General features: G+C 41.2%; 1 protein-coding gene across 2 annotated transcripts in view; it reads right to left on the bottom strand.

Moving 5' to 3' along the window:
• LINGO2 (leucine rich repeat and Ig domain containing 2) overlaps positions 1-23,318 on the bottom strand; it is a 224,334-nt gene extending 201,016 nt beyond the window's left edge. The window contains exon 1 of one of the 2 annotated variants that reach the window (XM_062604380.1): positions 22,964-23,318. In XM_062604380.1, the coding sequence (XP_062460364.1) occupies positions 22,964-22,965 (2 nt within the window). In that variant the 5' untranslated portion in view covers positions 22,966-23,318. The remainder of the gene's footprint in view (positions 1-22,963) is intronic. The other variant, XM_062604381.1, reaches the window with a different exon arrangement.
• Between the last annotated feature and the right edge of the window lie 390 nt (positions 23,319-23,708).

The following is a 23,708-nucleotide window of genomic DNA, read 5'->3' as shown; positions in this document are numbered from 1 at the left end:
GATAAATCTAGTTGCTTCTGAATATAACAGGAAATGTTTTTACGTGCTGCTAACAGGGATGCCATGTAATGAGTACTAAACGTGGTTTAGAGAACTGTATTGTGCCTTGTAATCAGTACAGTAAATAAGATAATTCAGTGCATTTCCTGTACCTCACATCCCACACAGCAGAGGATTTAAGTTGCTGTATTCTACAAAAAAAAAAAAAGAAAGTAACACTTCTCATTAAGTCTGGCTGGTGAGGAAGAAGGATCTTTGCCTACATTTTGACCAAACTGGGAAACTGTGTCCCCTAAATAGAAAGAAGGTAAAAAACCCTAATGCCTAGGACTATTTGGAGGCAGGGACTCTAATTCTGCTTGACAATCACTAAGGTAGAGTACTGTTTTCCAACCTACTTTTCATAGCTACATGAGAAATCTAGAAAGCAGTCCCCAGGGAAGTGGCACGTGACACTTCTGCAATTAACGGATGATTTGTCTTGACTTCATACTATCTGTGCATTAGACGCCATCAGTGCTGAAGCTGAGAGGACAACCTTAAGCATCTTTCCAGTATTGCACTTTTTTTAATAGAAACACAGAATGGTTTGGGTTGGAAGGGACATTTGGAGATCACCTCCCTTCAGTGGGAAGGGATGTATTTCACTCGACCAGGCTGCTCTGTGTCCCATCCAACCTGAACTTAAACATTTCCAAAAATGGGACATCCATAACTTCCCTGGTAAAAAATGCTTTATCCAGTGTAAATATCTTCTCTTTCAGTTTAAAACCATTGCCTCTTATCCTGTCACTGCAGGCTTTGGTAAAAAGTCTTCTTCTGTCTTCTGTGTAAGCCCCCTTTATGTACTGAAAGTCTGCAATAAGGTGTCCCTGGAGCCTTCTCTTCTCTGGACTGAAAAACTCAACTCTCTTGGCCTTTCTTCACAGGAGAGATGCTCCAGCCCTCTGACCACTGTTGTGCCCCTTTCTTGTACTGGGGCCCCAGAACTGGATGAAAGTGGGATTTCATGAGTGGAGAGGGTGAGAATCAACTCCCTTGACCCACTGGACACATCTCTGTGTGTAGTCCGAGATTCGATTGGCCTACTGGGCTGCCACCACACATTGCTGGCTGTCTACTAGCTTCAGGAGGGTCAAATAATTTAATTACATAAATAACACATTTAAAATCCTGGATTTTCCCATTTAAGTCATCTTACTGAAAATTTTTAACAGTAACTGATATCAACAGTAACTGATACTTGCCAGCTTCAGTTGGGCAGATATTCTGGAGCTACTGCCTAAAGCTACAGAAAATAAAAAAAAAAATTATACTTACTTTCAAAGAACTAATGAAGAAAAGAGTAACAACTGGGGACGCTTCTCCGCCACATCAATGTTTTCTGATTAATGACTGGCCATGATTCATTACTGTACTTTGTTAACAGAGTAGTAGTCAGCAATCTCCGTCAGCCTTGGCTCATCTTTAGCTGTAAGATACATAAGAAGAGAGAGGGCTGCTAGTGGCAGAGAAATTTTACGCCCATTAGTTATACTTTCAAAACAAAGGGAATGTTTTAAAATGTTGATGAAAGGAAGAATACCAAATATTGAAACTATCATTTGTCAGACTATTAAAGGATGACATACTTAATGTGAACCCATATTAAAGGCTTGGATGCTTATCTGAAGTTTATTTGTATTCATCTAAATTTTTTGCATCTGCAAATTTCCCAAAATTTCAAGGAACGACACTTCACAAGAAGGCATCCATTTTGATTCTTAACTGGTCCTGATTCTGATTAAGTCACGTTATAAGTAGTATGCATCTGGTGGCTCCTGAACATAAGCCAGTAAAGTACTGCAGAAAACTGGGGCTTTAATTGAAAAAATGCAGCAAGGTACATATGATACGATATTATCCACACTTATTTAATGTAAGTTAAATTGGTTCCAAATTGATTTAAACAAATGAAAAGGCAATGCCTGTTATCTATGCACCCACATCAACACTCCATTGTTTAAATTTTATTTTCCTTATTTGTATTTCATTTCCAGTGTTTTCCTGCCTGGAGGCAACATCCCATTTATGTTCAGGAATGATACTTAAATCCAAGTTTAGGTATAAACCACAAAGTCTCCTTTGACAGAAATTTAAATAGAGTACAGTACACATAAATAAATAAGGATTTGCAGGCCTGTGCTCATTAACCAGGCAGGAAAAAAATAAGCCAAAGTTTTCAATCAAGGCTGATTCCAAATGCTAGATGAGATCATTTATTCTGTGCTACACAATATAGAGGAAAAGAAAAAAATCTTATCTTAAACTAACTGGAAAAAATGTTTCCCAAAATAGTAAATTAGAAAGACTCTCCACACAGAATGAAAAAGGAAATAAGAGGTAACAATGTACATATTACAAGAATGAACCTAAACTAGGGAGTGGAAACAGGAACAGAATTAACATAAATGGAATTTGTATTAATTTTTGCTCCAGAGAATTCTCAGTTTCCAACTGACATCACTATGCTGTCCAGTTCAGTGCATTGAGTATACTGGCGTCTTTTTAAAATCTTTTTAGACATAAAAGTCATTCAAAGCACTTTGAACTATGAATTATGGTAATTCATATGTTCTTATCTAGCTGGGATGCAAAGAGGATGCAGAACTTTATCTGTACGCAAAGTGCTGAAGACTTTTCAATTTCTTGACATGAAGAAGTGCCGATGAAAGCCTAGAAATCAAGTTTGCCACTTGCTAGCACAGACTGAGAAAACTCCAGTGCTCTAGGTGATTTTGCTTGAGCTGGTTCATCAGTCCTGATGCTGAAGTCACCCTGCTGAACAGTTAATCACAGATATGTACTGACTTTCAACCGCAAACTTCTGCAGTTAACTTGTCAATGATCTGAGACAGTCTTTTGCAAATCAAGTCTTGAAACAAGCTGCTTAAACACAGATTCTATTACTTGCTTCAAGTTCTGTAACAATCTAACTGCCAAAGAAGACTATCACAAAGTTACAATTTGGGCTGGAGAAGCAGAAAACAGAATGTGCTCCCTGTTTCACTGCACACAGCTACTGACTTAAGAGTGGCAGGAACATCAGCTTTGGCAACAGCTTATTTGAAGATGGTACTATGCAAAGGATACGTGCACTCATAGAGATTTTGTTTACATTAACTGTGAGAAAATTCACACTGCATGAGAAAATCTATCATCCACTTTCTTATTTCAGTGCATACAAAGACTTACATAATATGTACGTACCAGCAATAGTCAACCTATCCAGCCTTGGAAATTAGGGTTGGTAGAAAGTGATAAAAAGGAACATGGTGATTACTATGTAAGCAATGAGCAAGGTCCAAGGAAATTACAATGCCATTTATAGACTTTAGTTAGACATTTAGTTACTTTCAGTTCTTGGAAAAAGATACTGATTCTGGCAATAGACTAGCAAATTACTGACAACAGTATCAGGATACACACAAAATCTAACAGGCCAAACACTCCCTAATATTATCAGTAAAAGAGTCCTTCCTTCTAAATCCACTCAGGACACGTGACCTACTAGACAATTTGACTCACACTGGGATGTTTTATACTTGAAATCAAAACAGAATGCAATATTTGAGAAATTATCTAAGCAAAATGATACTACTAGAGCTACAGTTACACATTTCCAAGCATGCTTGCTTTTAAGCATCTTGGAGGGGTCAGAATCCGGCCTAGTATAGGTCGGCATTAATCCATTAATTTACAGTAATTGTAATGTACTGGAATGCATTTATTTACAGTTAAAGCTATGGAGTTCTCCCTCGCTCCTGTTGAAACTAAATCCAAGTCTCCAGGTAGACAGTGAAAATAAAATGTTGCAAGAACTCAGAATCAGTTCTTAAATAATGAACAGTGAACAGAAAGTTGGTGACTGTCTATCAAAAAAGTTTCACAGATGCCTAGGAAAAAGTGAGCTCACACAAAAACAGTGAATAGACCCATGTGAGCTACCTCTACGGGACAGCTACCTAGTAATGAATGAAACAGGAAGGCAGAACACAAGACTGCAGAAAGCAAAGCATTGCTGCCAGTCAACCATATGTGACACAAGATAGCAGCTTGTCACAAATTACTATGAATAAACAGGAATAGAGATTAGGAAGAAGAGAGATACAAGTGAAGCAGAAACATACACATATGAACTGAAAAAGGGAGAGAAGATAGATAATGTCTTTGGAGGGAAGAACATCAAGCAAGGCTAAGGTGGGTAAAAGAAACAAGCATCTGAGGGTTGGTGAAGGCTGAGACTAGAAAGGACATTGAGAACAGACAGAATAAGTGGGAGCAAAAATAAGAAAGAATGAGAATCTAGATTATTTTTTCTTCCTTAGAAAGTGAAAACCAATCCCAGAAGCTTAACTGAAATTATATAACCTGCTATTATCTAACATAGTATTTTTCCCCATGCCCAACTATGGAAGATTGGACGGAGCTTTAAACAACCTCGTCTAGTGGAAGGTGTCCCCTCCCATGGCAGGGGTGTGGAACTAGATGATCTTTAAGGTCCCTTTCAACCCAAACCATTCTATGACTGCATGAACTACCCACTGTCTGAGGGGGGCCCAGAAGGATGCCAGAGAAGGACTCTTGATCAGGGACTGTAGTGATAGAACAAGTGGTAACGGGTCTAAACTTAAACATGAGAAGTTCAGGTTAGATGTAAGGAAGAAGTTTTTTAATGTGAGGGTGGTGAGGCTCTGGAACACGTTGCCCAATGAAATGGCAAACACTCTATCCCTGGCAGCGTTCAAGGCCAGGTTGGACAGAGCCTTGGGTGACATGGTTTAGGTGAAGCATCCCTGCCCATGGCAGGGGGGTTGCAACTAAATCCTCTTAAGGTCCTTTCCAACCCTAACCAGTCTGTGATTCTATGATCATTCCATCTAGAAGATGACTGTGGTCATAATCATAATTAGGAAGCTTGGAGTGAGTGTGAGTAACCCCTTCAGAAGAATAAAACAAGCCCTGCTAGAAAGGTATTTAAAATCTGCAAAATATCTCAAGATAATTGTGCAACCAGCAACAGATGATACAAAACTAGGGATGCAAGTATTAAAGAGCAGTCTGTGGACCCTTTTCAAAGGGTCAAATATGACAATAAGAAGTATATTTACCTACAAAGATTCACCTAACTACATTCCCTGTTAAAGTGGATTCAGGTCAGTACCAAACCACTATTGCTGTGAAAAAAAAAAAAAAATTTAAAAAAAACCAAACAAACCAACCAAACAACAAACCAAGCAAAAAACCAACTAACATACATCATTTCTGTTGGCTTTTTAACCTGTGGGGTGAATTTATACTGTATTACTTTCTAGAATCATATTAAAGTAAGTACCAATAAACTACAAGGACAGTCTGAAAAATGAATAACTTACCTGCTTCAAGCACTTAAAATAGGTTAAATAGAATACAGCACTGCATCCGCATATATCAATATCTTAGAGTGTGGGAAAATAATCTATTATAATTCTCTTGAGGCTGCTGCCTCTGTGACTACCTTCACATCTTATAATGCCATGTGCACAGAAATAAATATTGACATTACCTGTACCATTTTTGTTTTGTGCTTTCATGACCTTCTATATCAAGACTGAATACTTAGATAACTCATTCTACTTGTGCTAAAACTTTCTTCAGAAAAACAATGCCTTACAGGTATAGCAAATAACATGCCTTGCTCACTCAAATGCTATCAAGAGGAAGAATTCAGAGAAATAATGACAATTAAGTAAATGGAAAACAAAAACAAAAACAAAACCAAAACCCCCCAAAAGGAACTATGACAAAAGAAACAGAAAAAAATGAAGCCAGCAGGAAAAGAGATTAATACACAGAAAATGTTGCTGCTCACAAGTAAAATCAAATCACATACTCTCTATATTTTTGAAGTCCTTATAGACATAGGATGTTACAATCAGAAAATGTACAGAAGGAATGTGATCCAATGTTACAGTGACCTTCCTGAATTTCTTAAAAACCAGTAAGGTTTCCCTGTAAAATTATGCAGCATCTTGAAGAATAACTGCATTTCTAACGACTATTATGTTATGTCACTCACCCCTCAATTGTAGTCTTACTCAGTTACACACCATGTATCTGTGACAATCATAAGTGTAATAAACACAGTTCTCCTATAGGGGAAGTACATGTACAAAACTCCTAACACACATACACAAACACACGCTCATGCGCACACACACACACACATACTGAATACATATTAGTTGCATATACAACTATACACACGTTCATACATATATGTATATTTCTGTTTTAATTTAAAATGTCATAAAAGAGCTCATCACAGTGTAGATCGGATGTATGAATTATTTGAGACAATCCAGCATCTTTTCTACTTCTTTCACAGATACCACCTAAGTTCATTACACCCTTCTCTACTGGAAAGATCTTCCTCAAAGTAACTTTTTTTTTGTTTGTTTTTTAGCACTGGAACCTAGAATTTTTTTATTTTTTTTTTGTGTCTGCCACTGCCACTCACATGTGACCTTTAGCACATTATGTCACTATTTCATTGCTCAGTTCACTAATGTGCAAAATGGCATAACAATACCTGTGTTGCAGCTAATTGACACTCTCACATGGCAAACAGCCACAAGTGAAAAAACACTATCTAGGAATGTCCTGGCTAGTCACTTGTAACAGGAGGCATACTGACAGGATTAGGCTGGCTAGTCTCCTATGTTAGAGCCAAAGCAAACCATTAATATGATGACAGATTATAGGAATATGAGGACAGATTATGGGATCATAGATTGTGGGAATGCACTTTTGAAAGATCATGCATCACATGCCACATTACTCATGTTCTATTGAAAGATGAATAGGAAACAAAGTCAATTTTACAACTGTGCTACAGCTAATGTATAATATAAATGACAACAGGAGGACAGAAGGTCACACTAGAGTGGCAGATAAGAACAGATGGTATTTTTGAAGCTTTTTAACAACTAACTAACTAACTAAGTAACTAACTACCTAACTTTCTGTTTACTTTGAAGTCACATTTTGCCCCAGTCTAACAGTGTCAGAGTAGTAAAGCAAGCAGAGGTGCAATTCATGTCCTTAGGTGTTTCCTATATTTCACAAATGGCATGAAGAGATTTTAAAGTATATAATACAGTCTATATGTTTTAAAGTGCATTTTACTAGTTGAAATACAAATACAGATACTTGCATTTCTATTACAGAAGGAACACCCATTACTGCTATGTTCATATAAACCACTTGAAAGGAAAAATAATTTCAAAATTAAAATTTCTCTTTAGTATTTCAATATTTATGGTAGTTTTTTCCTTCAATTTTTTTTCTGAGAGATTTTACAAAATGTTTTTATCTCAAAATAATCCTTTGTAATGGAAAAAAGTTCCATGTTTTCCTGAAAAAATTATTGAAAAGCTTTTAAGTGCTGAAAATTAATTTTTAATTTTTAAAAGTCCATTTAACATAAATATTTAATGTATTTAAAATATGTATATATTAATAGACACTAATATAGGGAATTTATCAAGTTTTATTAAATTCAAAATTCAGAGTTCAAAGATTTAGTATAATTTGCTACTTAAGACTCTGTTGGTAGACAGATGTCATTCTAAATAAACAGTTCCTAAATCAGAAAAGGACAAATATGTCACTGTGACAGGTACTGTTGTTCCCATCTGTAATTTCTTCAGATTTGGTAGTTTTTGATGTGACTGACCAGTGTGTAATTCTCAAGTCACTTTTACTATTGACTCACTTGTGAGTTTATGGAGATACAGTACTCCTGCTGTACATATTTGGAAGCACAATTTTTACTACAATGAAAGGAAATAAAGTGAGAAAGTACCCTTTTCCATAAGAGGCATATTGTCAGTACATGGAATACCATCACTACACAGCCTTGTGGGTCCAAGACTCTGGCTTATCTGTAACACTTGTAGCTCCAGGACTTCAGCATGTTTGTCAAATTCCATATTTCCAATATGTTTCAGAAGCCCGTATCAATTTGGAAATAAACTTGTTTAGAAGCTGCATAAAAATTACACTGGAAAACAGCATTTATTTCCAGACCTTCAAAATCAATTCTAATTGACTTTGCCAAATGCAGGAAGTTCAAAAAAAATGTACGTAGCTATACTTTATTATCAGCAAAAGGAAACTATTGATACTGACCAAGGAACCTGGGCTAGCATATTCTTTGCTACTTCTTAAGCAACAAACTTCTTAAGAGCAAGATTTCCTGCTCTTTTCAGTCTGTAACTACTTGCATTCCAAGTAACATATTTCTTTGATACTTCTTATAACTTTATACTTTCTTTCTCCATAAGAAAAAAAAATTGAAGTTTTCTTACTGTATTAAAAACAAACAAAAAAAAAAAGCAAGTAGTGAAATAGAGCATTGCATCTTTTGTAAGAAATACAGCTATCAGCAAGCTGAATATATACGCGAAGCCAGAGATAACATAATAGTACAGCTTTTCAAACAATTATTTGGGAAAATTAACAAAACTGGTTCATGTCACAGGAAAATCACAGAATAGTCAACAGTTGCAGGAATGGACAAGTATCAGAACATTTTAAAGAACAAGAAAAAAAAATAGTGCCTAAGGAACATGAACATTTGGAACAATTTCTCACTTCAATGGCTACAAACAGTATAATCTAGTACAAATATAAAGAGGAGGTCAATCTACTTCAACCATCAGGTATGACTTTGAACTACAGAGTACTGAGGGCACTGGCATCTTAATTCAGAGTCTCACTGATAAAAACAAGCAGGATGAATTTGTGATTAAAGAGCTACCAAATTATATATAAATAAACAGTTTCCTAGGTGATATAGTAAAGGACATATACATGTTCTTTTTAAAATCAAGGGATTTACACTTATTGTTGCATCTAGGTCTCAACAATATACTGCAGATAGGTCCAGATCCTCAAGGGCAAACTATACAACTGACCATAAAAACAACACTTTGTTATCAAGGTTGTAATTACAATGATTGGTAGTGTAATAGTAACTCATTTTTCTATTGGAAAGCCTCATTATCATAGTGTTTTCCTGGACAGCACTAAGTAGATTCTGTAAAAAAATTATGGAACTATGGTTGAGCCAAATTCATTCCAGGAATAATTCAAGATGACAAGCTATAGATTACAACTGACGAGGATGAATTTATCACATGATGTTCTATATTGAAATGTGATGACTTTCTATCTGCTGCCAATCTTTAAAGAAAAAATGAAAGGTTTACGAAAATTGATGCAATTATAAGAGTTGATAGAAAAATTGTACAGTTTCCTAGAATGCAGGAGATACAGTCCCAGATCATACAGTGAACCATTCTAATCCTACAGGCTATTGATTTCTATGTCTGTAGTCTTGTATCACACTCATATTACTTTCATGTGTGTTTTCATAAACAAGCAGAATTAATTTTGATACCCATTCTTTATTTCATTTTACCATGTCCACACAATAAATAAAGAAAAAAGAAATGTGTGTGGGAAAGAGACAGAAATTCACCCCCCCAAAAAAAAGCAAGAAATATTCAAGCTGAAATTTGCAGATGACCTAACCAGTCCTCAGGGAACTTCCCTTCTCTGATTGTACTGCTGATGTAGTTAGTATCCTTCCCATAAAGAGAACATACTGAGCATATTGTTAGCCTCTCAACATGTTCAATTTGATAATTAGATTGTTCCCAGATGTGCTGGCATCCTCGGTGCATTTCGCATATTGTTCATGTATTTGTCTCCTGGAGTTTTTAATACAGTTATCCTACTAGTCCCCTGGTCTAAGGTCCCTTTTAATCCATACTGTAAAATACATTGTTTCTAAGAAATTCAGAAGATTGTCTACTGATTGAAAAGCTCAGACAGCTATTTAATCTTTGCCTGTGGTTAAAAATGAAGGAAAAAATAAGATTGTAGTTTTGAAAATGATGAAGACATGTTTATAATTCACACTAATTCTGCTGTATTCACAGGACAATATTTGAAACTGTTCCAATAGAAAACACGGGTGAAAGAAGTTTTAAAACACAGTTACAAAACTGGAGCTGCAATCTATGCTTTATCATACACAACCATTCCCCTTTGGCATAGATGTATTGATTGAGAATATCTAAAACTATTTGAAAATTTGTAATAGAGTTTGGAAATATTAACTACATACCACTACTCCTGTTTACATGGTTTTGAAAGGATGTCACATTCATGTTCATTGACTGCTGAATGCAGAACGCTTTCTGTGCATAGTTTGCTCCTGGAAGCAATGCACTGAAAATGAGCTTGATCCTACAAAGTGTTAAAAGTTTCTCATTCTGATTCAACAAGCCTTGTAAGTACATAAAGGTATTTATAAATTCAATGGGACTATTCAATTGCTTTTTTTGAAGAAAAAGCAATTAAAAAAAAAAAAGTAATTTCTTCTCTCCATTGCCAAAGAGACACTTCACTAAACCAGCTTAAATCATAGGTATATAATTATCATCTGGTGATTTTATATATATGGCATGAATGTGTTGAGTTCTCTCCAGTTCTCAATGTGTCGTGGTTTAAACCCAGTCAGGTAGCTTGTTCACTCACTCCCAGTGAGTGGTGCCGAGCTGACAACAATCGAGGTCCGTGTCCGTCTCCCCCCCCCTGCCTCCCCGCACCGGGGCTCTCCCCTTCCCCGCTCCCGGAGGAACGGGGAGGAGGATCGAGAGAGTGCAACTCCTACGGGTTGAGACAAAAACAGTCCAGCAACAAATCACCACCGCTACTATCAGCTACAACAATGATAAGGGAAAATAACAAGGGAAGAGAATACGATACCACCGGCCAAGAAAACGAGTTCCACCCGGAAGCCCCTGTCCTTCCGGGTAACTCCCAGTTACCCCTCACCCCGGCCATGACGTGCTGTGGTATGGAATACCTCCCCGGCTAGCCCGGGTCAGGCGCCCCGTCTCTGCTTCCTCACAGCCTCCCCTCCTCCCTGGCAGAGCATGAGCCTCACAGAGTCCTTGGTCAGGGTAAACATCACTTAGCAACAACCGAGAACATCGGCTTCACCAACACTGTTCTCAAACTGGAAGTCAAAACACAGCACTGTACCAGTTAACACAAAGGAAAAACATGACTGCTACTGCGGAACCCAGGACATTATCCACCCCTTATTCCATACCATTCACGTCGTGCTCAGATCCCACATTTTCAATACACCATCGCTCTCCCACGTATATACATCCATATACATACAGACCAAGAGGAAAAATCATTTTCTTAGTGCATGGACCAATCCCTATAATGCTGCCGAGTCCATTCGGTCCATGATGTTCAAAGTTCATTCTCTGTTGGGATGATGGCTGGAGGGAAGTCAGGGCCAGTCGCTGGTGACCTGGAGACATCTAGTTGATGGGCTATAAAAGCATTACACAGCAGGCAACAGCATACAATTGAGTTCACTGGCTGTTTTCCCCTAAAATCAAATCCCCTTGAGGTATACATCGGACTTCCCCATCTTCCCGCATTACCCACCAAGTATATCCAGGTCCCTGAGCAAAAGCAATCCCACGAGTGGGTTTGCCTTTACCTGAAGCAGGAATTACCCAGACTGTCTTCCCCAGCAAATTCTTCATATGCACCACGGGAACTTTGTCCCCCTCTACAATATGTAACAGTTCTGACTGGGCTGGGCCAGCCCTGTTGGCAGATCCTCTGGTGTTGACCAACCAGGTGGCCTTTGGTAAGTGTGTATCCCAATGCTTGAAAGTTCCCCCACCCATTGCTCTCAGTGTAGTTTTTAACAGCCCATTGTACCGTTCGATTTTCCCAGAGGCTGGTGCATGGTAGGGGATGTGATATACCCACTCAATGCCATGCTCTTTGGCCCAAATATCTATAACGTTATTCCGGAAATGAGTCCCATTGTCTGACTCAATTCTCTCTGGGGTGCCGTGTCGCCACAAAATCTGTTTCTCAAGGCCCAGGATGGTGTTCCGGGCAGTGGCATGGGGCACGGCGTATGTTTCCAGCCACCCGGTGGTTGCTTCCACCATGGTAAGCACATGGCGCTTGCCTTGGCGGGTTGGTGGCAGTGTGATATAGTCAATCTGCCAGGCCTCCCCATATTTATACTTCAACCATCGTCCTCCATACCAAAGAGGCTTTAACCGCTTGGCTTGTTTAATTGCAGCACATGTTTCACACTCATGAATAACCTGGGCAATAGTGTCCATTGTTAAGTCCACCCCTCGGTCACGGGCCCATCTATATGTTGCATCTCTGCCCTGATGGCCTGAAGTGTCATGGGCCCACCGGGCCAAAAATAATTCACCTTTATGTTGCCAATCTAAGTCCATCTGAGCCACTTCAATCTTAGCCGCTTTATCCACTTGTTGGTTGTTCTGGTGTTCCTCAGTGGCCCGACTCTTGGGTACATGGGCATCTACATGACGTACCTTCACCACCAGGTTCTGCACCCTGGCAGCAATATCTTTCCACAGTGCAGCAGCCCAGATGGGTTTACCTCTGCGTTGCCAGTTGCTCTGCTTCCACTGCTTCAACCACCCCCACAGGGCATTTGCCACCATCCATGAGTCAGTATAGAGATAAAGTACTGGCCACTTTTCTCGTTCAGCAATGTCCAGGGCCAGCTGGATGGCTTTCACCTCGGCAAACTGACTCGATTCACCCTCTCCGTCAGCAGTTTCTGCAACTTGTCGTCCAGGACTCCATACAGCTGCCTTCCATCTCCGATGCTTTCCCACAATACGGCAAGAGCCATCAGTAAACAAGGCATACTGCTTTTCACTTTCTGACAGTTTATTATATGGTGGGGCCTCTTCAGCGCGCATCACCTCCTCCTCTGGTGACATTCCGAAATCTTTGCCCTCTGGCCAGTCCATGATGACTTCTAGAATGCCTGGACGACTGGGATTTCCTATTCGAGTTCGTTGTGTAATTAGTGCAGCCCATTTACTCCATGTAGCATCGGTTGCATGATGTGTAGAGGAGACCCTGCCTTTGAACATCCAGCCCAGCACGGGCAGCCGGGGTGCCAGAAGGAGCTGTGCTTCAGTGCCAATCACTTCCGAAGCAGCTCGAACCCCTTCATAGGCTGCCAGTATCTCTTTCTCAGTTGGGGTATAGCTGGCCTCAGATCCTTTATATCCCCGACTCCAAAAGCCGAGGGGTCGACCTCGAGTCTCCCCTGGAGCTTTCTGCCAGAGGCTCCAGGTAGGACCGTTCTCCCCAGCTGCAGTGTACAGTACATTTTTTACATCTGGTCCGGTCCGGACTGGTCCAAGGGCTACTGCATGAACTACCTCGCGTTTAATTTGCTCAAAGGCTTGTTGCTGCTCAGGGCCCCATTTAAAATCATTCTTCTTCCGGGTCACATGATAGAGAGGGCTTACAATCGAACTGTAATTTGGGATGTGCATTCTCCAGAACCCCACTGCACCCAAGAAAGCTTGCGTTTCTTTCTTATTAGTTGGTGGAGACATTGCTGTTATCTTGTTGATCACATCTGTGGGGATCTGTCTACGTCCATCTTGCCATTTTATTCCCAAAAATTGAATCTCCTGTGCAGGTCCCTTGACCTTACTCCGTTTTATGGCAAAACCGGCTTTCAGCAGGATTTGGATTATTTTCCTCCCTTTCTCAAAGACTTCTTCCGCTGTATCGCCCCACACAATAATGTCATCAATGTATTGCAGGTGTTCTGGAGCTTGCCCCTGTTCCAGCGCATTCTGGATCAGTCCATGGCAAATGGTAGGGCTGTGTTTCCACCCCTGGGGCAGTCGGTTCCAAGTGAACTGGACACCCCTCCAAGTAAAAGCAAACTGTGGCCTGCACTCTGCTGCCAAAGGGATTGAGAAAAATGCATTGGCAATATCAATCGTGGCATACCACTTGGCTGCCTTTGACTCTAGTTCATACTGAAGTTCTAGCATGTCCGGTACGGCAGCACTCAATGGTGGTGTGACTTCATTCAGGCCACGATAGTCTACTGTTAGTCTCCATTCTCCATTAGACTTTCGCACTGGCCATATGGGGCTATTGAAGGGTGAGCGGGTCCTGCTGATCACCCCCTGACTCTCCAGTCTACGGATCAGCTGATGGATGGGAATCAGGGAGTCTCGGTTGGTGCGATATTGCCGCCGGTGCACTGTTGTGGTCGCAATTGGCACTTGTTGTTCTTCAACTTTCAGCAACCCCACAGCAGAGGGATCTTCTGAGAGACCAGGCAAGGTGGACAGCTGCTCAATTTCCTCAGCCTCCAAAGCAGCAATACCAAAAGCCCACCGGTACCCTTTTGGGTCTTTGAAGTACCCTCTCTTGAGGTAGTCTATGCCGAGAATGCATGGAGCCTCTGGACCAGTCACAATAGGGTGCTTTTGCCATTCCCTCCCAGTCAGGCTGATTTCAGCCTCCAGCACAGTCAACTCTTGGGATCCTCCTGTTACTCCAGAAATATAGATGGGTTCCACCCCTTGACAGCTTGATGGCATCAGGGTACACTGTGCACCGGTATCTACTAGAGCCTTATACTTCTGTGGGACTGATGTGCCAGGCCATCTGATCCACACAGTCCAGTAAATCCGATTGTCCCCTACCTCCACCTGGCTGGAGGCAGGGCCCCTCTAACAGTCGTCACAGCATTGGACACTTAAGTCGTGTTGAAAGGGATTATTCTTCGTTATCACAGGAGCTGGAGTAAAATCAGCTCTTCCACTCCATCTGGGAAACTGATCACCAGAGACTGAAGCCGTAGCTCTCATGGGACGATCAGTCTTGGCCCTTGCTCCCCTCTTCAGTTCACTCACCCGTTCCTCCAAAGCTGAAGTAGGTTTTCCATCCCACTTTGTCATGTCTTCTCCGTGATCCAGCAGGTAAAACCATAGGGTACCCCGTGGCGTATACCTCCTGTATCTCCTCTCTTGAACAATAGGACGCCTTTTGTTAATAGCTGAGACGTGTGTTGGTACACGTGAGGAGCCGGATAAATCAGATAGATTGTCCTTCAATTGTTCGATGTCCTGGGACAGTTTTTTCACAGCTGAGATGATGGAAGGGGTGAGATTGTCTTCGAACTCTCGGAGTTTATGAACCATTTCATCCACTGTTAGTGGTACTATGTCATTCCAGGTTACTGTTGCCAATGAATGGGCATATGATGACGGTGCATTCCGTGTAAGTTTTCGCCACATGGGTCGTGTACATTCAACTTCATCTGGATCTATAGGTGTATCCCCGTTATTCGGCTTGATGTGATAGAGCATCTCTACGATGGCCGATTCCCTCAGAGACTGGATGCCTTTGTCTATAGTATTCCACTTGGCCGAACGACTCGTAACATCGTCCTTGTACGGAAACCTTTCTTTCACAGCTGCCAAGAGCCTCCTCCAAAGGCTGAGGGACTTTTTCTCTCTTGCAATTGCTTTGTCAATTCCCCCTTCTCTAGCAAGTGATCCCAGCTGCTTGGCTTCTGTACCTTCTAGTTCGTGACCATCAGCCCCATTGTCCCAGCATCGGAGTAACCAGGTGATGATGTGCTCCCCTGGTTGACGGGTAAAATCTTTTCGCATATTCCGCAGCTCGGTTGAGGTCCGAGGTCGAGAAGTTACCTCTTCTTCTTCTTCTTCGTCATGTGATGATGACTCCTGATCAGATTCTGGACCGGGTGGTGAATTCATTGGTTCTTCATCTCGCTTCACCCTTTTTGCCTCCTTTTTGCTTGTTCTCTTGCGTACAGGGGCAACTGATATTGGTACGAATTGGTCCTCTGGTTTGGCTGCAGTGATTATCACTGTGGTTTGAGTAGCAACTGTACTTGTTACTGGGGGTGGTGTAGCTACTGTGCTTGGAGCTGGGGTAACCGCGCTGTCTGTTGCAGTTGAAGTTTGAGCAGCTGCTGTACTTGCCACTGGGACAGCTGTGCTGTTCATTGCAGCCAAAGTTTGAGTAGCGACTGTTGCTTTGCCCTCAGATCCGCCAACATTCTTTTCCTTTTGAAGGTGCTGGATAGTGTTGAATAAGGCCCTGTAAGCATAGGCCAAGCCCCAGCACGTTGCCGTGATTTGTCCATCTCTGGTATGGCCAGAATGACCACACACCTCATTTAAGTGTTTTACTAATTCTTCTGGATTTTGCAGTTGTTCGGTAGTGAAATTCCAAAGTACTGGAGGGGCCCACTGACCTAGATGCTTGCCCATACTATCCCACACACCCTGCCACTCATGGCTGTCCAGCCTCAGGGAAAATCTCTCGGTCCTCCTACATCGTCGTTTGACCCCAGACAAGACCCAAACCTGAATCTGCTTAACTCTTGAAATCAGTAGTGGGTAAAACACACTCTGTATGCGTGTTAGCATGGTGATTCCCATCACCATCAGCAAACAAGTCTCAACAGCATTAAAAGGCCATTCAAAAAATTCAAAACTCTCAAATGTAAATGGTCTGGGGGGACGACTAGGAGGGTAAAAGGATGTCTCCTTCCCAGGTTGAGCACCTGAGAAGGAGAAAAAAGATGTGTAATTGCTAAGCACCTCCATCATATACCTCCCAAAGTATAAAGGTGGTGACCACACTGGGAACATAAGCCAGATCAGTTTCATGATCAATGATTCTATTGTATTACAAGTCATTACCATAAGGTACAATGGGATAAAAACCTTAGCCCAAGCCCCACACTTGAAAAACACTAATACAGCAAGTACCGGATGGACGTAAGATATCATATACTGAAACTGTGAGATCAAGAGGAACAACCTTGAGAGCCAATAAATCAGCATTGTGATGAGTGACTATCAATCCAGTCAGATCTGTTCTTATCTCAACCCTTCGGGCCCCACGTTGGGCGCCAAAAAGAACTGTCGTGGTTTAAACCCAGTCAGGTAGCTTGTTCACTCACTCCCAGTGAGTGGTGCCGAGCTGACAACAATCGAGGTCCGTGTCCGTCTCCCCCCCCTGCCTCCCCGCACCGGGGCTCTCCCCTTCCCCGCTCCCGGAGGAACGGGGAGGAGGATCGAGAGAGTGCAACTCCTACGGGTTGAGACAAAAACAGTCCAGCAACAAATCACCACCGCTACTATCAGCTACAACAATGATAAGGGAAAATAACAAGGGAAGAGAATACGATACCACCGCCCAAGAGAAACGAACTCCACCCGGAAGCCCCTGTCTTTCCGGGTAACTCCCAGTTACCCCTCACCCCGGGCATGACGTGCTGTGGTATGGAATACCTCCCCGGCTAGCCCGGGTCAGGCGCCCCGTCTCTGCTTCCTCACAGCCTCCCCTCCTCCCTGGCAGAGCATGAGCCTCACAGAGTCCTTGGTCAGGGTAAACATCACTTAGCAACAACCGAGAACATCGGCTTCACCAACACTGTTCTCAAACTGGAAGTCAAAACACAGCACTGTACCAGTTAACACAAAGGAAAAACATGACTGCTACTGCGGAACCCATCACTAGAAGCCATGATTATGCACAAAAGAGGCAAAATACTAAATGTTATGACAATAAACTCATATTACTGAACCAAAATTTACACAGTATAAGGTAATGTTCTTACTATGGTATTCCAGTGTAATTTTTTAAAGTAGTCTATAAAAAACACACACTGGACTTCATCGTAATTCACCTACTGAGTTTTAGAGATCAATGGACTTTTCTGGGTGAACCTGAGGTTGTCTATGTCTTCCTGTGTAGATACTCTTTTACATATGTCTCAAATGCCTGATTCACTCTTGCTTCCTCCTACCCCAATCTACACACTCATCACCTGGAGGAACCTGAATTCCTTCTGGGAGACAAACATTAAGCAATGGAATAAAGGACCAACTCAATATAAAACCACTCAATACGCATACATTTATACGAAGTTCTGTGTTGGTGACCTCTTGATTATGCTGTATGTAAGATGAATGACCAAATTTGGTTTTACTAATCCAACTTTAACATGCAATTTAAAAATTATAGGTAGGTATATTTAGAAACATTTATTTATATATATTCATATCTGTTACACAAAAACTGAAGGGACATTTTGTGAAGTAGCTACCCTCTGCTGTGGTTTAAAACCAGCCAGACAGCTTGTTCACTCACTCCCCCCCTTCTTTTCCTCCCCCTACTCCCAGAGGGACGGAGAGGAGAACCAAAAAGAATGCAACTCCCACAGGTTAAGATAAGAACAGTTTAGTAACTAAGGTATAACACAGATCGCTACTGCTACCACCAATAATAATAATGATAAAAGAAATAATAAGGGAAGAGAAAACAACACCTCAGCACCAGCTGACTGATAACTCGCCCCCCCCAGCCCAACCAAGCACAGACCCATACCTCCTCCCACCCCGCAGTCTGCCAGCCCTTCCAGCTAACTCCCCGTTACATCCTGGGCATGACGTGCTGTGGTATGGAATACTTCTTTGGTCAGTTTGGGTCGGGTATCCTGTCTCTGCTTCCTCCCAGCTTCCCCTCCTCCCTGGCAGAGTATGAGGCTCACAAAGTCCTTGGCCAAACCAAAACATCCTTGTTATCAGCTCTGTTCCCAGGCCGGAAAGTCAAAACAGAGCACTGCACCAGCTACCGAGAAGGAGAAACTTGACTGCTGTTGCTGAACCCAGGACACCCTCAGTACCAGCTTGCTAGAGAAAAATAAACCCTGAGCAACTGAGAAGATTTTGTGTTTAATCAAAGAGCACAATTCTTTACACATTTTACTGCAGAGTATCATTAATAAAATACCACTGCACTGGCCCTTCTGGGAACTCAACTCTGACAGCAGTAATTAATTGCCTTTGAGAGGAGCACAAGTAGACTTGGAGAGGCTGCAGCATCTTTTCCTCCAACCAAAGGCATTAGGCTGTAACAGAATAAGGACTGAACAAAACACAGGCTTTGTTTCCCTATTTTTCACTGACCACCTTACCAGTCATTCTTCATTAAAGATATTATCATGTATATTCTCTTTCTTCTCCTTCTATTACCTATTCACTTATGCCAGAAACAGAATTCAGAGATAAAGATCACAGCTACCAAAACTTATTCTGCTGAACCTCTGTGCATTGATGGTTTATGGACAGGGAAGCATAAAATCCTAATAATCAAATCCAAAGTGAGGGGAAGCTTATTGCCCTTTAATGGGTAAAGAAAGTAATAAGAAAGAAAGATGTACTTTAACAGCAAACACAATACACAATGAACACATTTCTTTCACAGCATATATACCCCATTTACAGAAAGGGAAGAAAATTCCACATTCAGGATGACTTAAAATTGACATTATTTCTAGAACCAGCACTCGCAGGAGAAAATTTAACAGGCTTTGGGAAAAAGCAATTGAAACCAGTCTTAACTGACCTAATAGCACCTTGTAAGGCATATCAACTTTTCTAGTGCAGACTCTTATTTCCAGAAACTTAAGAGAGCAGAATTTGTACAAGTTCAACTTGTTTCATAATGTTATGCTGAAGAAACTTATCTATGATTTTACAAAAATAAATTTTAAGTTACACGATGCAAAACAGATCATAAAAGATATGCCCCATTTAAGCATAAATCTGGTCAAGAGGTGAATTCTTGTTGTGATTGCTGCAGCCTATGAAATAGATAGTTTACCTATTTTATCAAGATTAACCTGGCATTGTTTTGCCCTCACATGGTGCCACCAGATTCCTTCTGGAGGACAGACATATTAGCCACAATACCCTTTTCCTCGTGGAAATCTACCAAATCTACCAAATGCAAACCTGACCACCTTCTGCTATGAGGTGACCAGCAGGCTGTGTAGGGGACAGCAGTGGATGTTGCATGCCTTGACTTTAGCAAGGTCCTTGACATGATCAACTCATTGTAGCCATGGGAAGGTTTAGCCTGGGTATGGGCATGACGAGATAAGAAGAAAACTCTCTGGAAAGGTGGGTTCAAAGGGCTAAGATCAGTGTTGCAAAGTCCGAATACTGGCTGCTTACTAGTGGCATCCATCAGGGGCTGATACTGAGTCTAAAGCAGTTTAGTGTCCTTATCACATGCATGATGGGACAGACAGCACTGACAGCAAGTAAGTGGGGTTCACCAGATGGAGAGAGTAAACAGCAGGCTGGAGGACAGTGCTGTTATTTTGAGGAACTTGGACAAGTTGTAGAAATGGGCTGTAGGGAACCTGACGAAAGTCCCTAAAGTCCTGGAAAGGACTCACCCCTGCAGCAGGACAGGTTAGGGGTGACCAAGCAGAAAAGGCCCTGAGGGGCAGCAGGTTCTCTTGGCATCAAGGCAGCACAGCCCTTGCACCCAGGTCTGCAGCAGCAGGGCCAGGCACAGACCTGCCTTACTGCTCGGCACTGTTGAGCACCAAGAGTGCAGGATTCACATCTGGGATCCTGGCACAGGAGAGTCTCTGATGTACTGGAGTGAGTTCAGTGGAGGGTCACCATGATGGCCACAGCCAGAATATGTGGATGAGAGATCTGAGTTTCTTCAGCCTTAAGAAAGAGGTTAAAGTGACATTCTGCTCTGGGCTACAACCATCTCATGAGGAACGGGGAAGTATAAGGAAGATGGAACCAGTCTTTTCTCAGGTGCATGACAATAAGATGAGAGGCAACAAGCACAGGTTGGAACATGGGAAATTTAGACTCAATATTATGGAAAACTACTTTGACCACTATAAGGGCTGCCAAGTACTGGAGCAGTGTCTGTGGAAGCTGTAGCATCTCCACCCTTGCTGATGCTCAGAAATTAATTGAACAAAGTCCTGAGCTACAGTAACTGAAACTGCTTTAAGCAGGAGGCTGGACTAGATGAACTCCATCAGTCCTGTCCAACCTACCTTATTTTGCAGTTAAATGAAATCATTAATTAATTCATAGCTCCTTTTGATTGTCTCAGTCCTGGGAATGTGTAAAAGCCAGAGCAGACTTTTTTGCTGCTGTTCACATGAATAGCAGAAGTCAAAGTATAGTCTAAATATTTTTATTTTTGTCAAGTATCCTCCCTCTACATAGCAAAGGATAAAATATAAAATACTCTTGCAACCCTACTCACCTCGCACTTAGTTTTGTCTGATGTTCTTCAATATATTTGATGCCTGTCGTTAATTGCCCTCTGCACGATTCATGACATATCGTTGTCCTTGTCACAGTATTATGAATTTGAACCATGGTGCATGAAGGCCAGGACACACATTAAAAAATAAGATGAAAATTGCCAGCTATCTGCTGCTGCTTTTTCATGATTCTTCAATAGAGATTAGTATGCCTTGCTTTCATTCTAACTCAGTCTTTTTCTGAAACAATGGATTGCTTGGATATTGCTTGCTTGTATGGCAGGCGCGGTACACAGTATACTTCACAAAAATAATTCTATAGAATCATAATTTTCTATTGAGCGTCTGTGCAGTCCTTTCCCTTTCCCTTTCCCTTTCCCTTTCCCTTTCCCTTTCCCTTTCCCTTTCCCTTTCCCTTTCCCTTTCCCTTTCCCTTTCCCTTTCCCTTTCCCTTTCCCTTTCCCTTTCCCTTTCCCTTTCCCTTTCCCTTTCCCTTTCCCTTTCCCTTCCCTTCCCTTCCCTCTCCTCTCTCCTCTCCTCTCCTCTCCTCTCCTCTCCTCTCCTCTCCTCTCCTCTCCTCTCCTCTCCTCTCCTCTCCTCTCCTCTCCTCTCCTCTCCTCTCCTCTCCTCTCCTCTCCTCTCCTCTCCTCTCCTCTCCTCTCCTCTCCTCTCCTCTCCTCTCCTTTCCTTTCCTTTCCTTTCCTTTCCTTTCCTTTCCTTTCTTCTTTCCTTTCCTTTTCTTTTTAAGATGTAAATTGTTACAAGTTGCTTGCAAAGATGAAACTGGCTTATTTCAGCAGGTTCTACTTCAGCAGGTGTTATTGGAAGATATTACCAGATCTCTTTCTCCAATGTCACTCTACATACAACAGGGAAAAGAAAAGCAGGTGTGTCTCTTATCAGTTCACAGCTAACAGTGAAAGCACTGCAGAAATTCTCTTTTATGCTTTAGCAGAATGTGCCATTTAACATGGGCAGAAAGAGGAAAGGAGTCAGCTGTGAGAAAGCTTCTGGGTAACAAATGTGACTCCCATACAACCAGCCCTCATCCTAGCAGTGACAACGTAGCAAAACACTTGATATTAGTGGAAAGAAAAGTCAAAGAACGTAAACTGACATTATCACCAGTAGAGCCATCCCTTAACTAAATCGTTGGTTTCATCAGTTCTATGATGAAAATACACCATGCAGTATTCGCAATGGGTTAATAGGTTTCAGCTAAGATAGGTTATTCTATCACTAAAGAACCAGACTGATTTATTACTCAAATATGCATTTATAAAAAAAGAGAGATGTTAAAATGAACAGCAGAATGCATTAGTAACATAAATTCTATTGTGCACTTAACCATGCTACACTCGTTTTCTTCAAGACTTTGGTCTTGAAGACCAAAGCCCTTCATTTTTCTGGTCTGCATTCCCCGCAAGCCAAATACCATATTGTTCATTATATTTGCTGAGCAAAAGCATCCCACTAACAACTTGGCATTTCACAGATAAGATTAACCTTTCCCTCCACTCTTTCTCCCACTTTATCACTCTCCCTACTTTTCTTGTCTTAGTCTCTTAGACATCTGAAAAGGTTTACATTAACATTTTTAATAGTCTTACAAGAGAATGAGACTCAGTCATTCATCAGAACTCTTTTTGCAGCCTTCCTGAGAAAAGAGGGCTGCAATACACATAATCTTCATGAGCTAACTTAAATTTTCCAGATTAATGCACTAAGATCCAAGAGGAGAGCCTTACTACTGTAATTACTTCACTGCAGTGAAGGAATTATAGGGAATGAGAAACAAAGAATGCACACCCATAGAGGTGAACTAAGCTGGACTGATCTCAGCTAACAGTATTGACATTGCTACGCAGCATTCAGCATAGGACTTACATATTTTTGGTAAGGGTTCTGCAACTTGCTCAGCTCTTTGTTGCCATGACATGCACACCCCAGATGGTTTTAAGTCTTCATGAATCCATAATTGCAGCAGTAAATTTCTGCGTGTCCACATCCCAAGATCAGACTTTAATATGCTAGACACTGCCAACTTCATTTCATCTAAAGCAACTAACTAATGGAATTTCAGTCTACTCTTTCTGGGAAAAATTTAAATATAGAAAATATTACTTTATTTCTTAAAATAATTTAAGGAAGCCACCAACAAAGCTTTCATTCCTTTTTTCTTTTCTTTCCTTTGAAAATCAAGTCCCTTCTTGCTTCTATGGTCTGACATTGCAACAAAGTCTGAAAAAAAACCCCACAACCCAAACCAAAATCAAAGTCTCTGGACTGGATTAAAAAAAAAAAAAAAAAAAGGAATTTATGTAAAAATTTCATTATAAAATTCAAAACTAGAGAAAAACACTCAGAAGTCACAAAGCTTACTTTGGAAAATTTTAAAAGACAAACTTTCTCCTCTAAACTTTAAAATGTTCTCTTAGGAAATCCTGTAAATATAACCCAAAGGGTGTTTCCTTTTTGTTCATCTTATCTGGGAAAAAAGATTAAAAAACAACTCATCAAACACCAAAATCTTCAGCACGAGCTTCTTCGGGTAAAAGAATTGTGTTTCATTGACTTTAATGCAAATTTATAACAACTACAGACTGATGTTTTTACCAATTCATTAACTCAC

This window comes from Pezoporus occidentalis, unplaced genomic scaffold (genome assembly GCF_034315485.1).
Source record: "Pezoporus occidentalis ecotype Australia unplaced genomic scaffold, CSIRO_AGI_Poc_V1 ctg86, whole genome shotgun sequence".
NCBI classification, from domain to species: Eukaryota; Metazoa; Chordata; class Aves; order Psittaciformes; family Psittacidae; genus Pezoporus; species Pezoporus occidentalis.
Note: the sequence above shows the minus strand (reverse complement) of the source record. Positions and strands in the feature narration are given on the sequence as shown.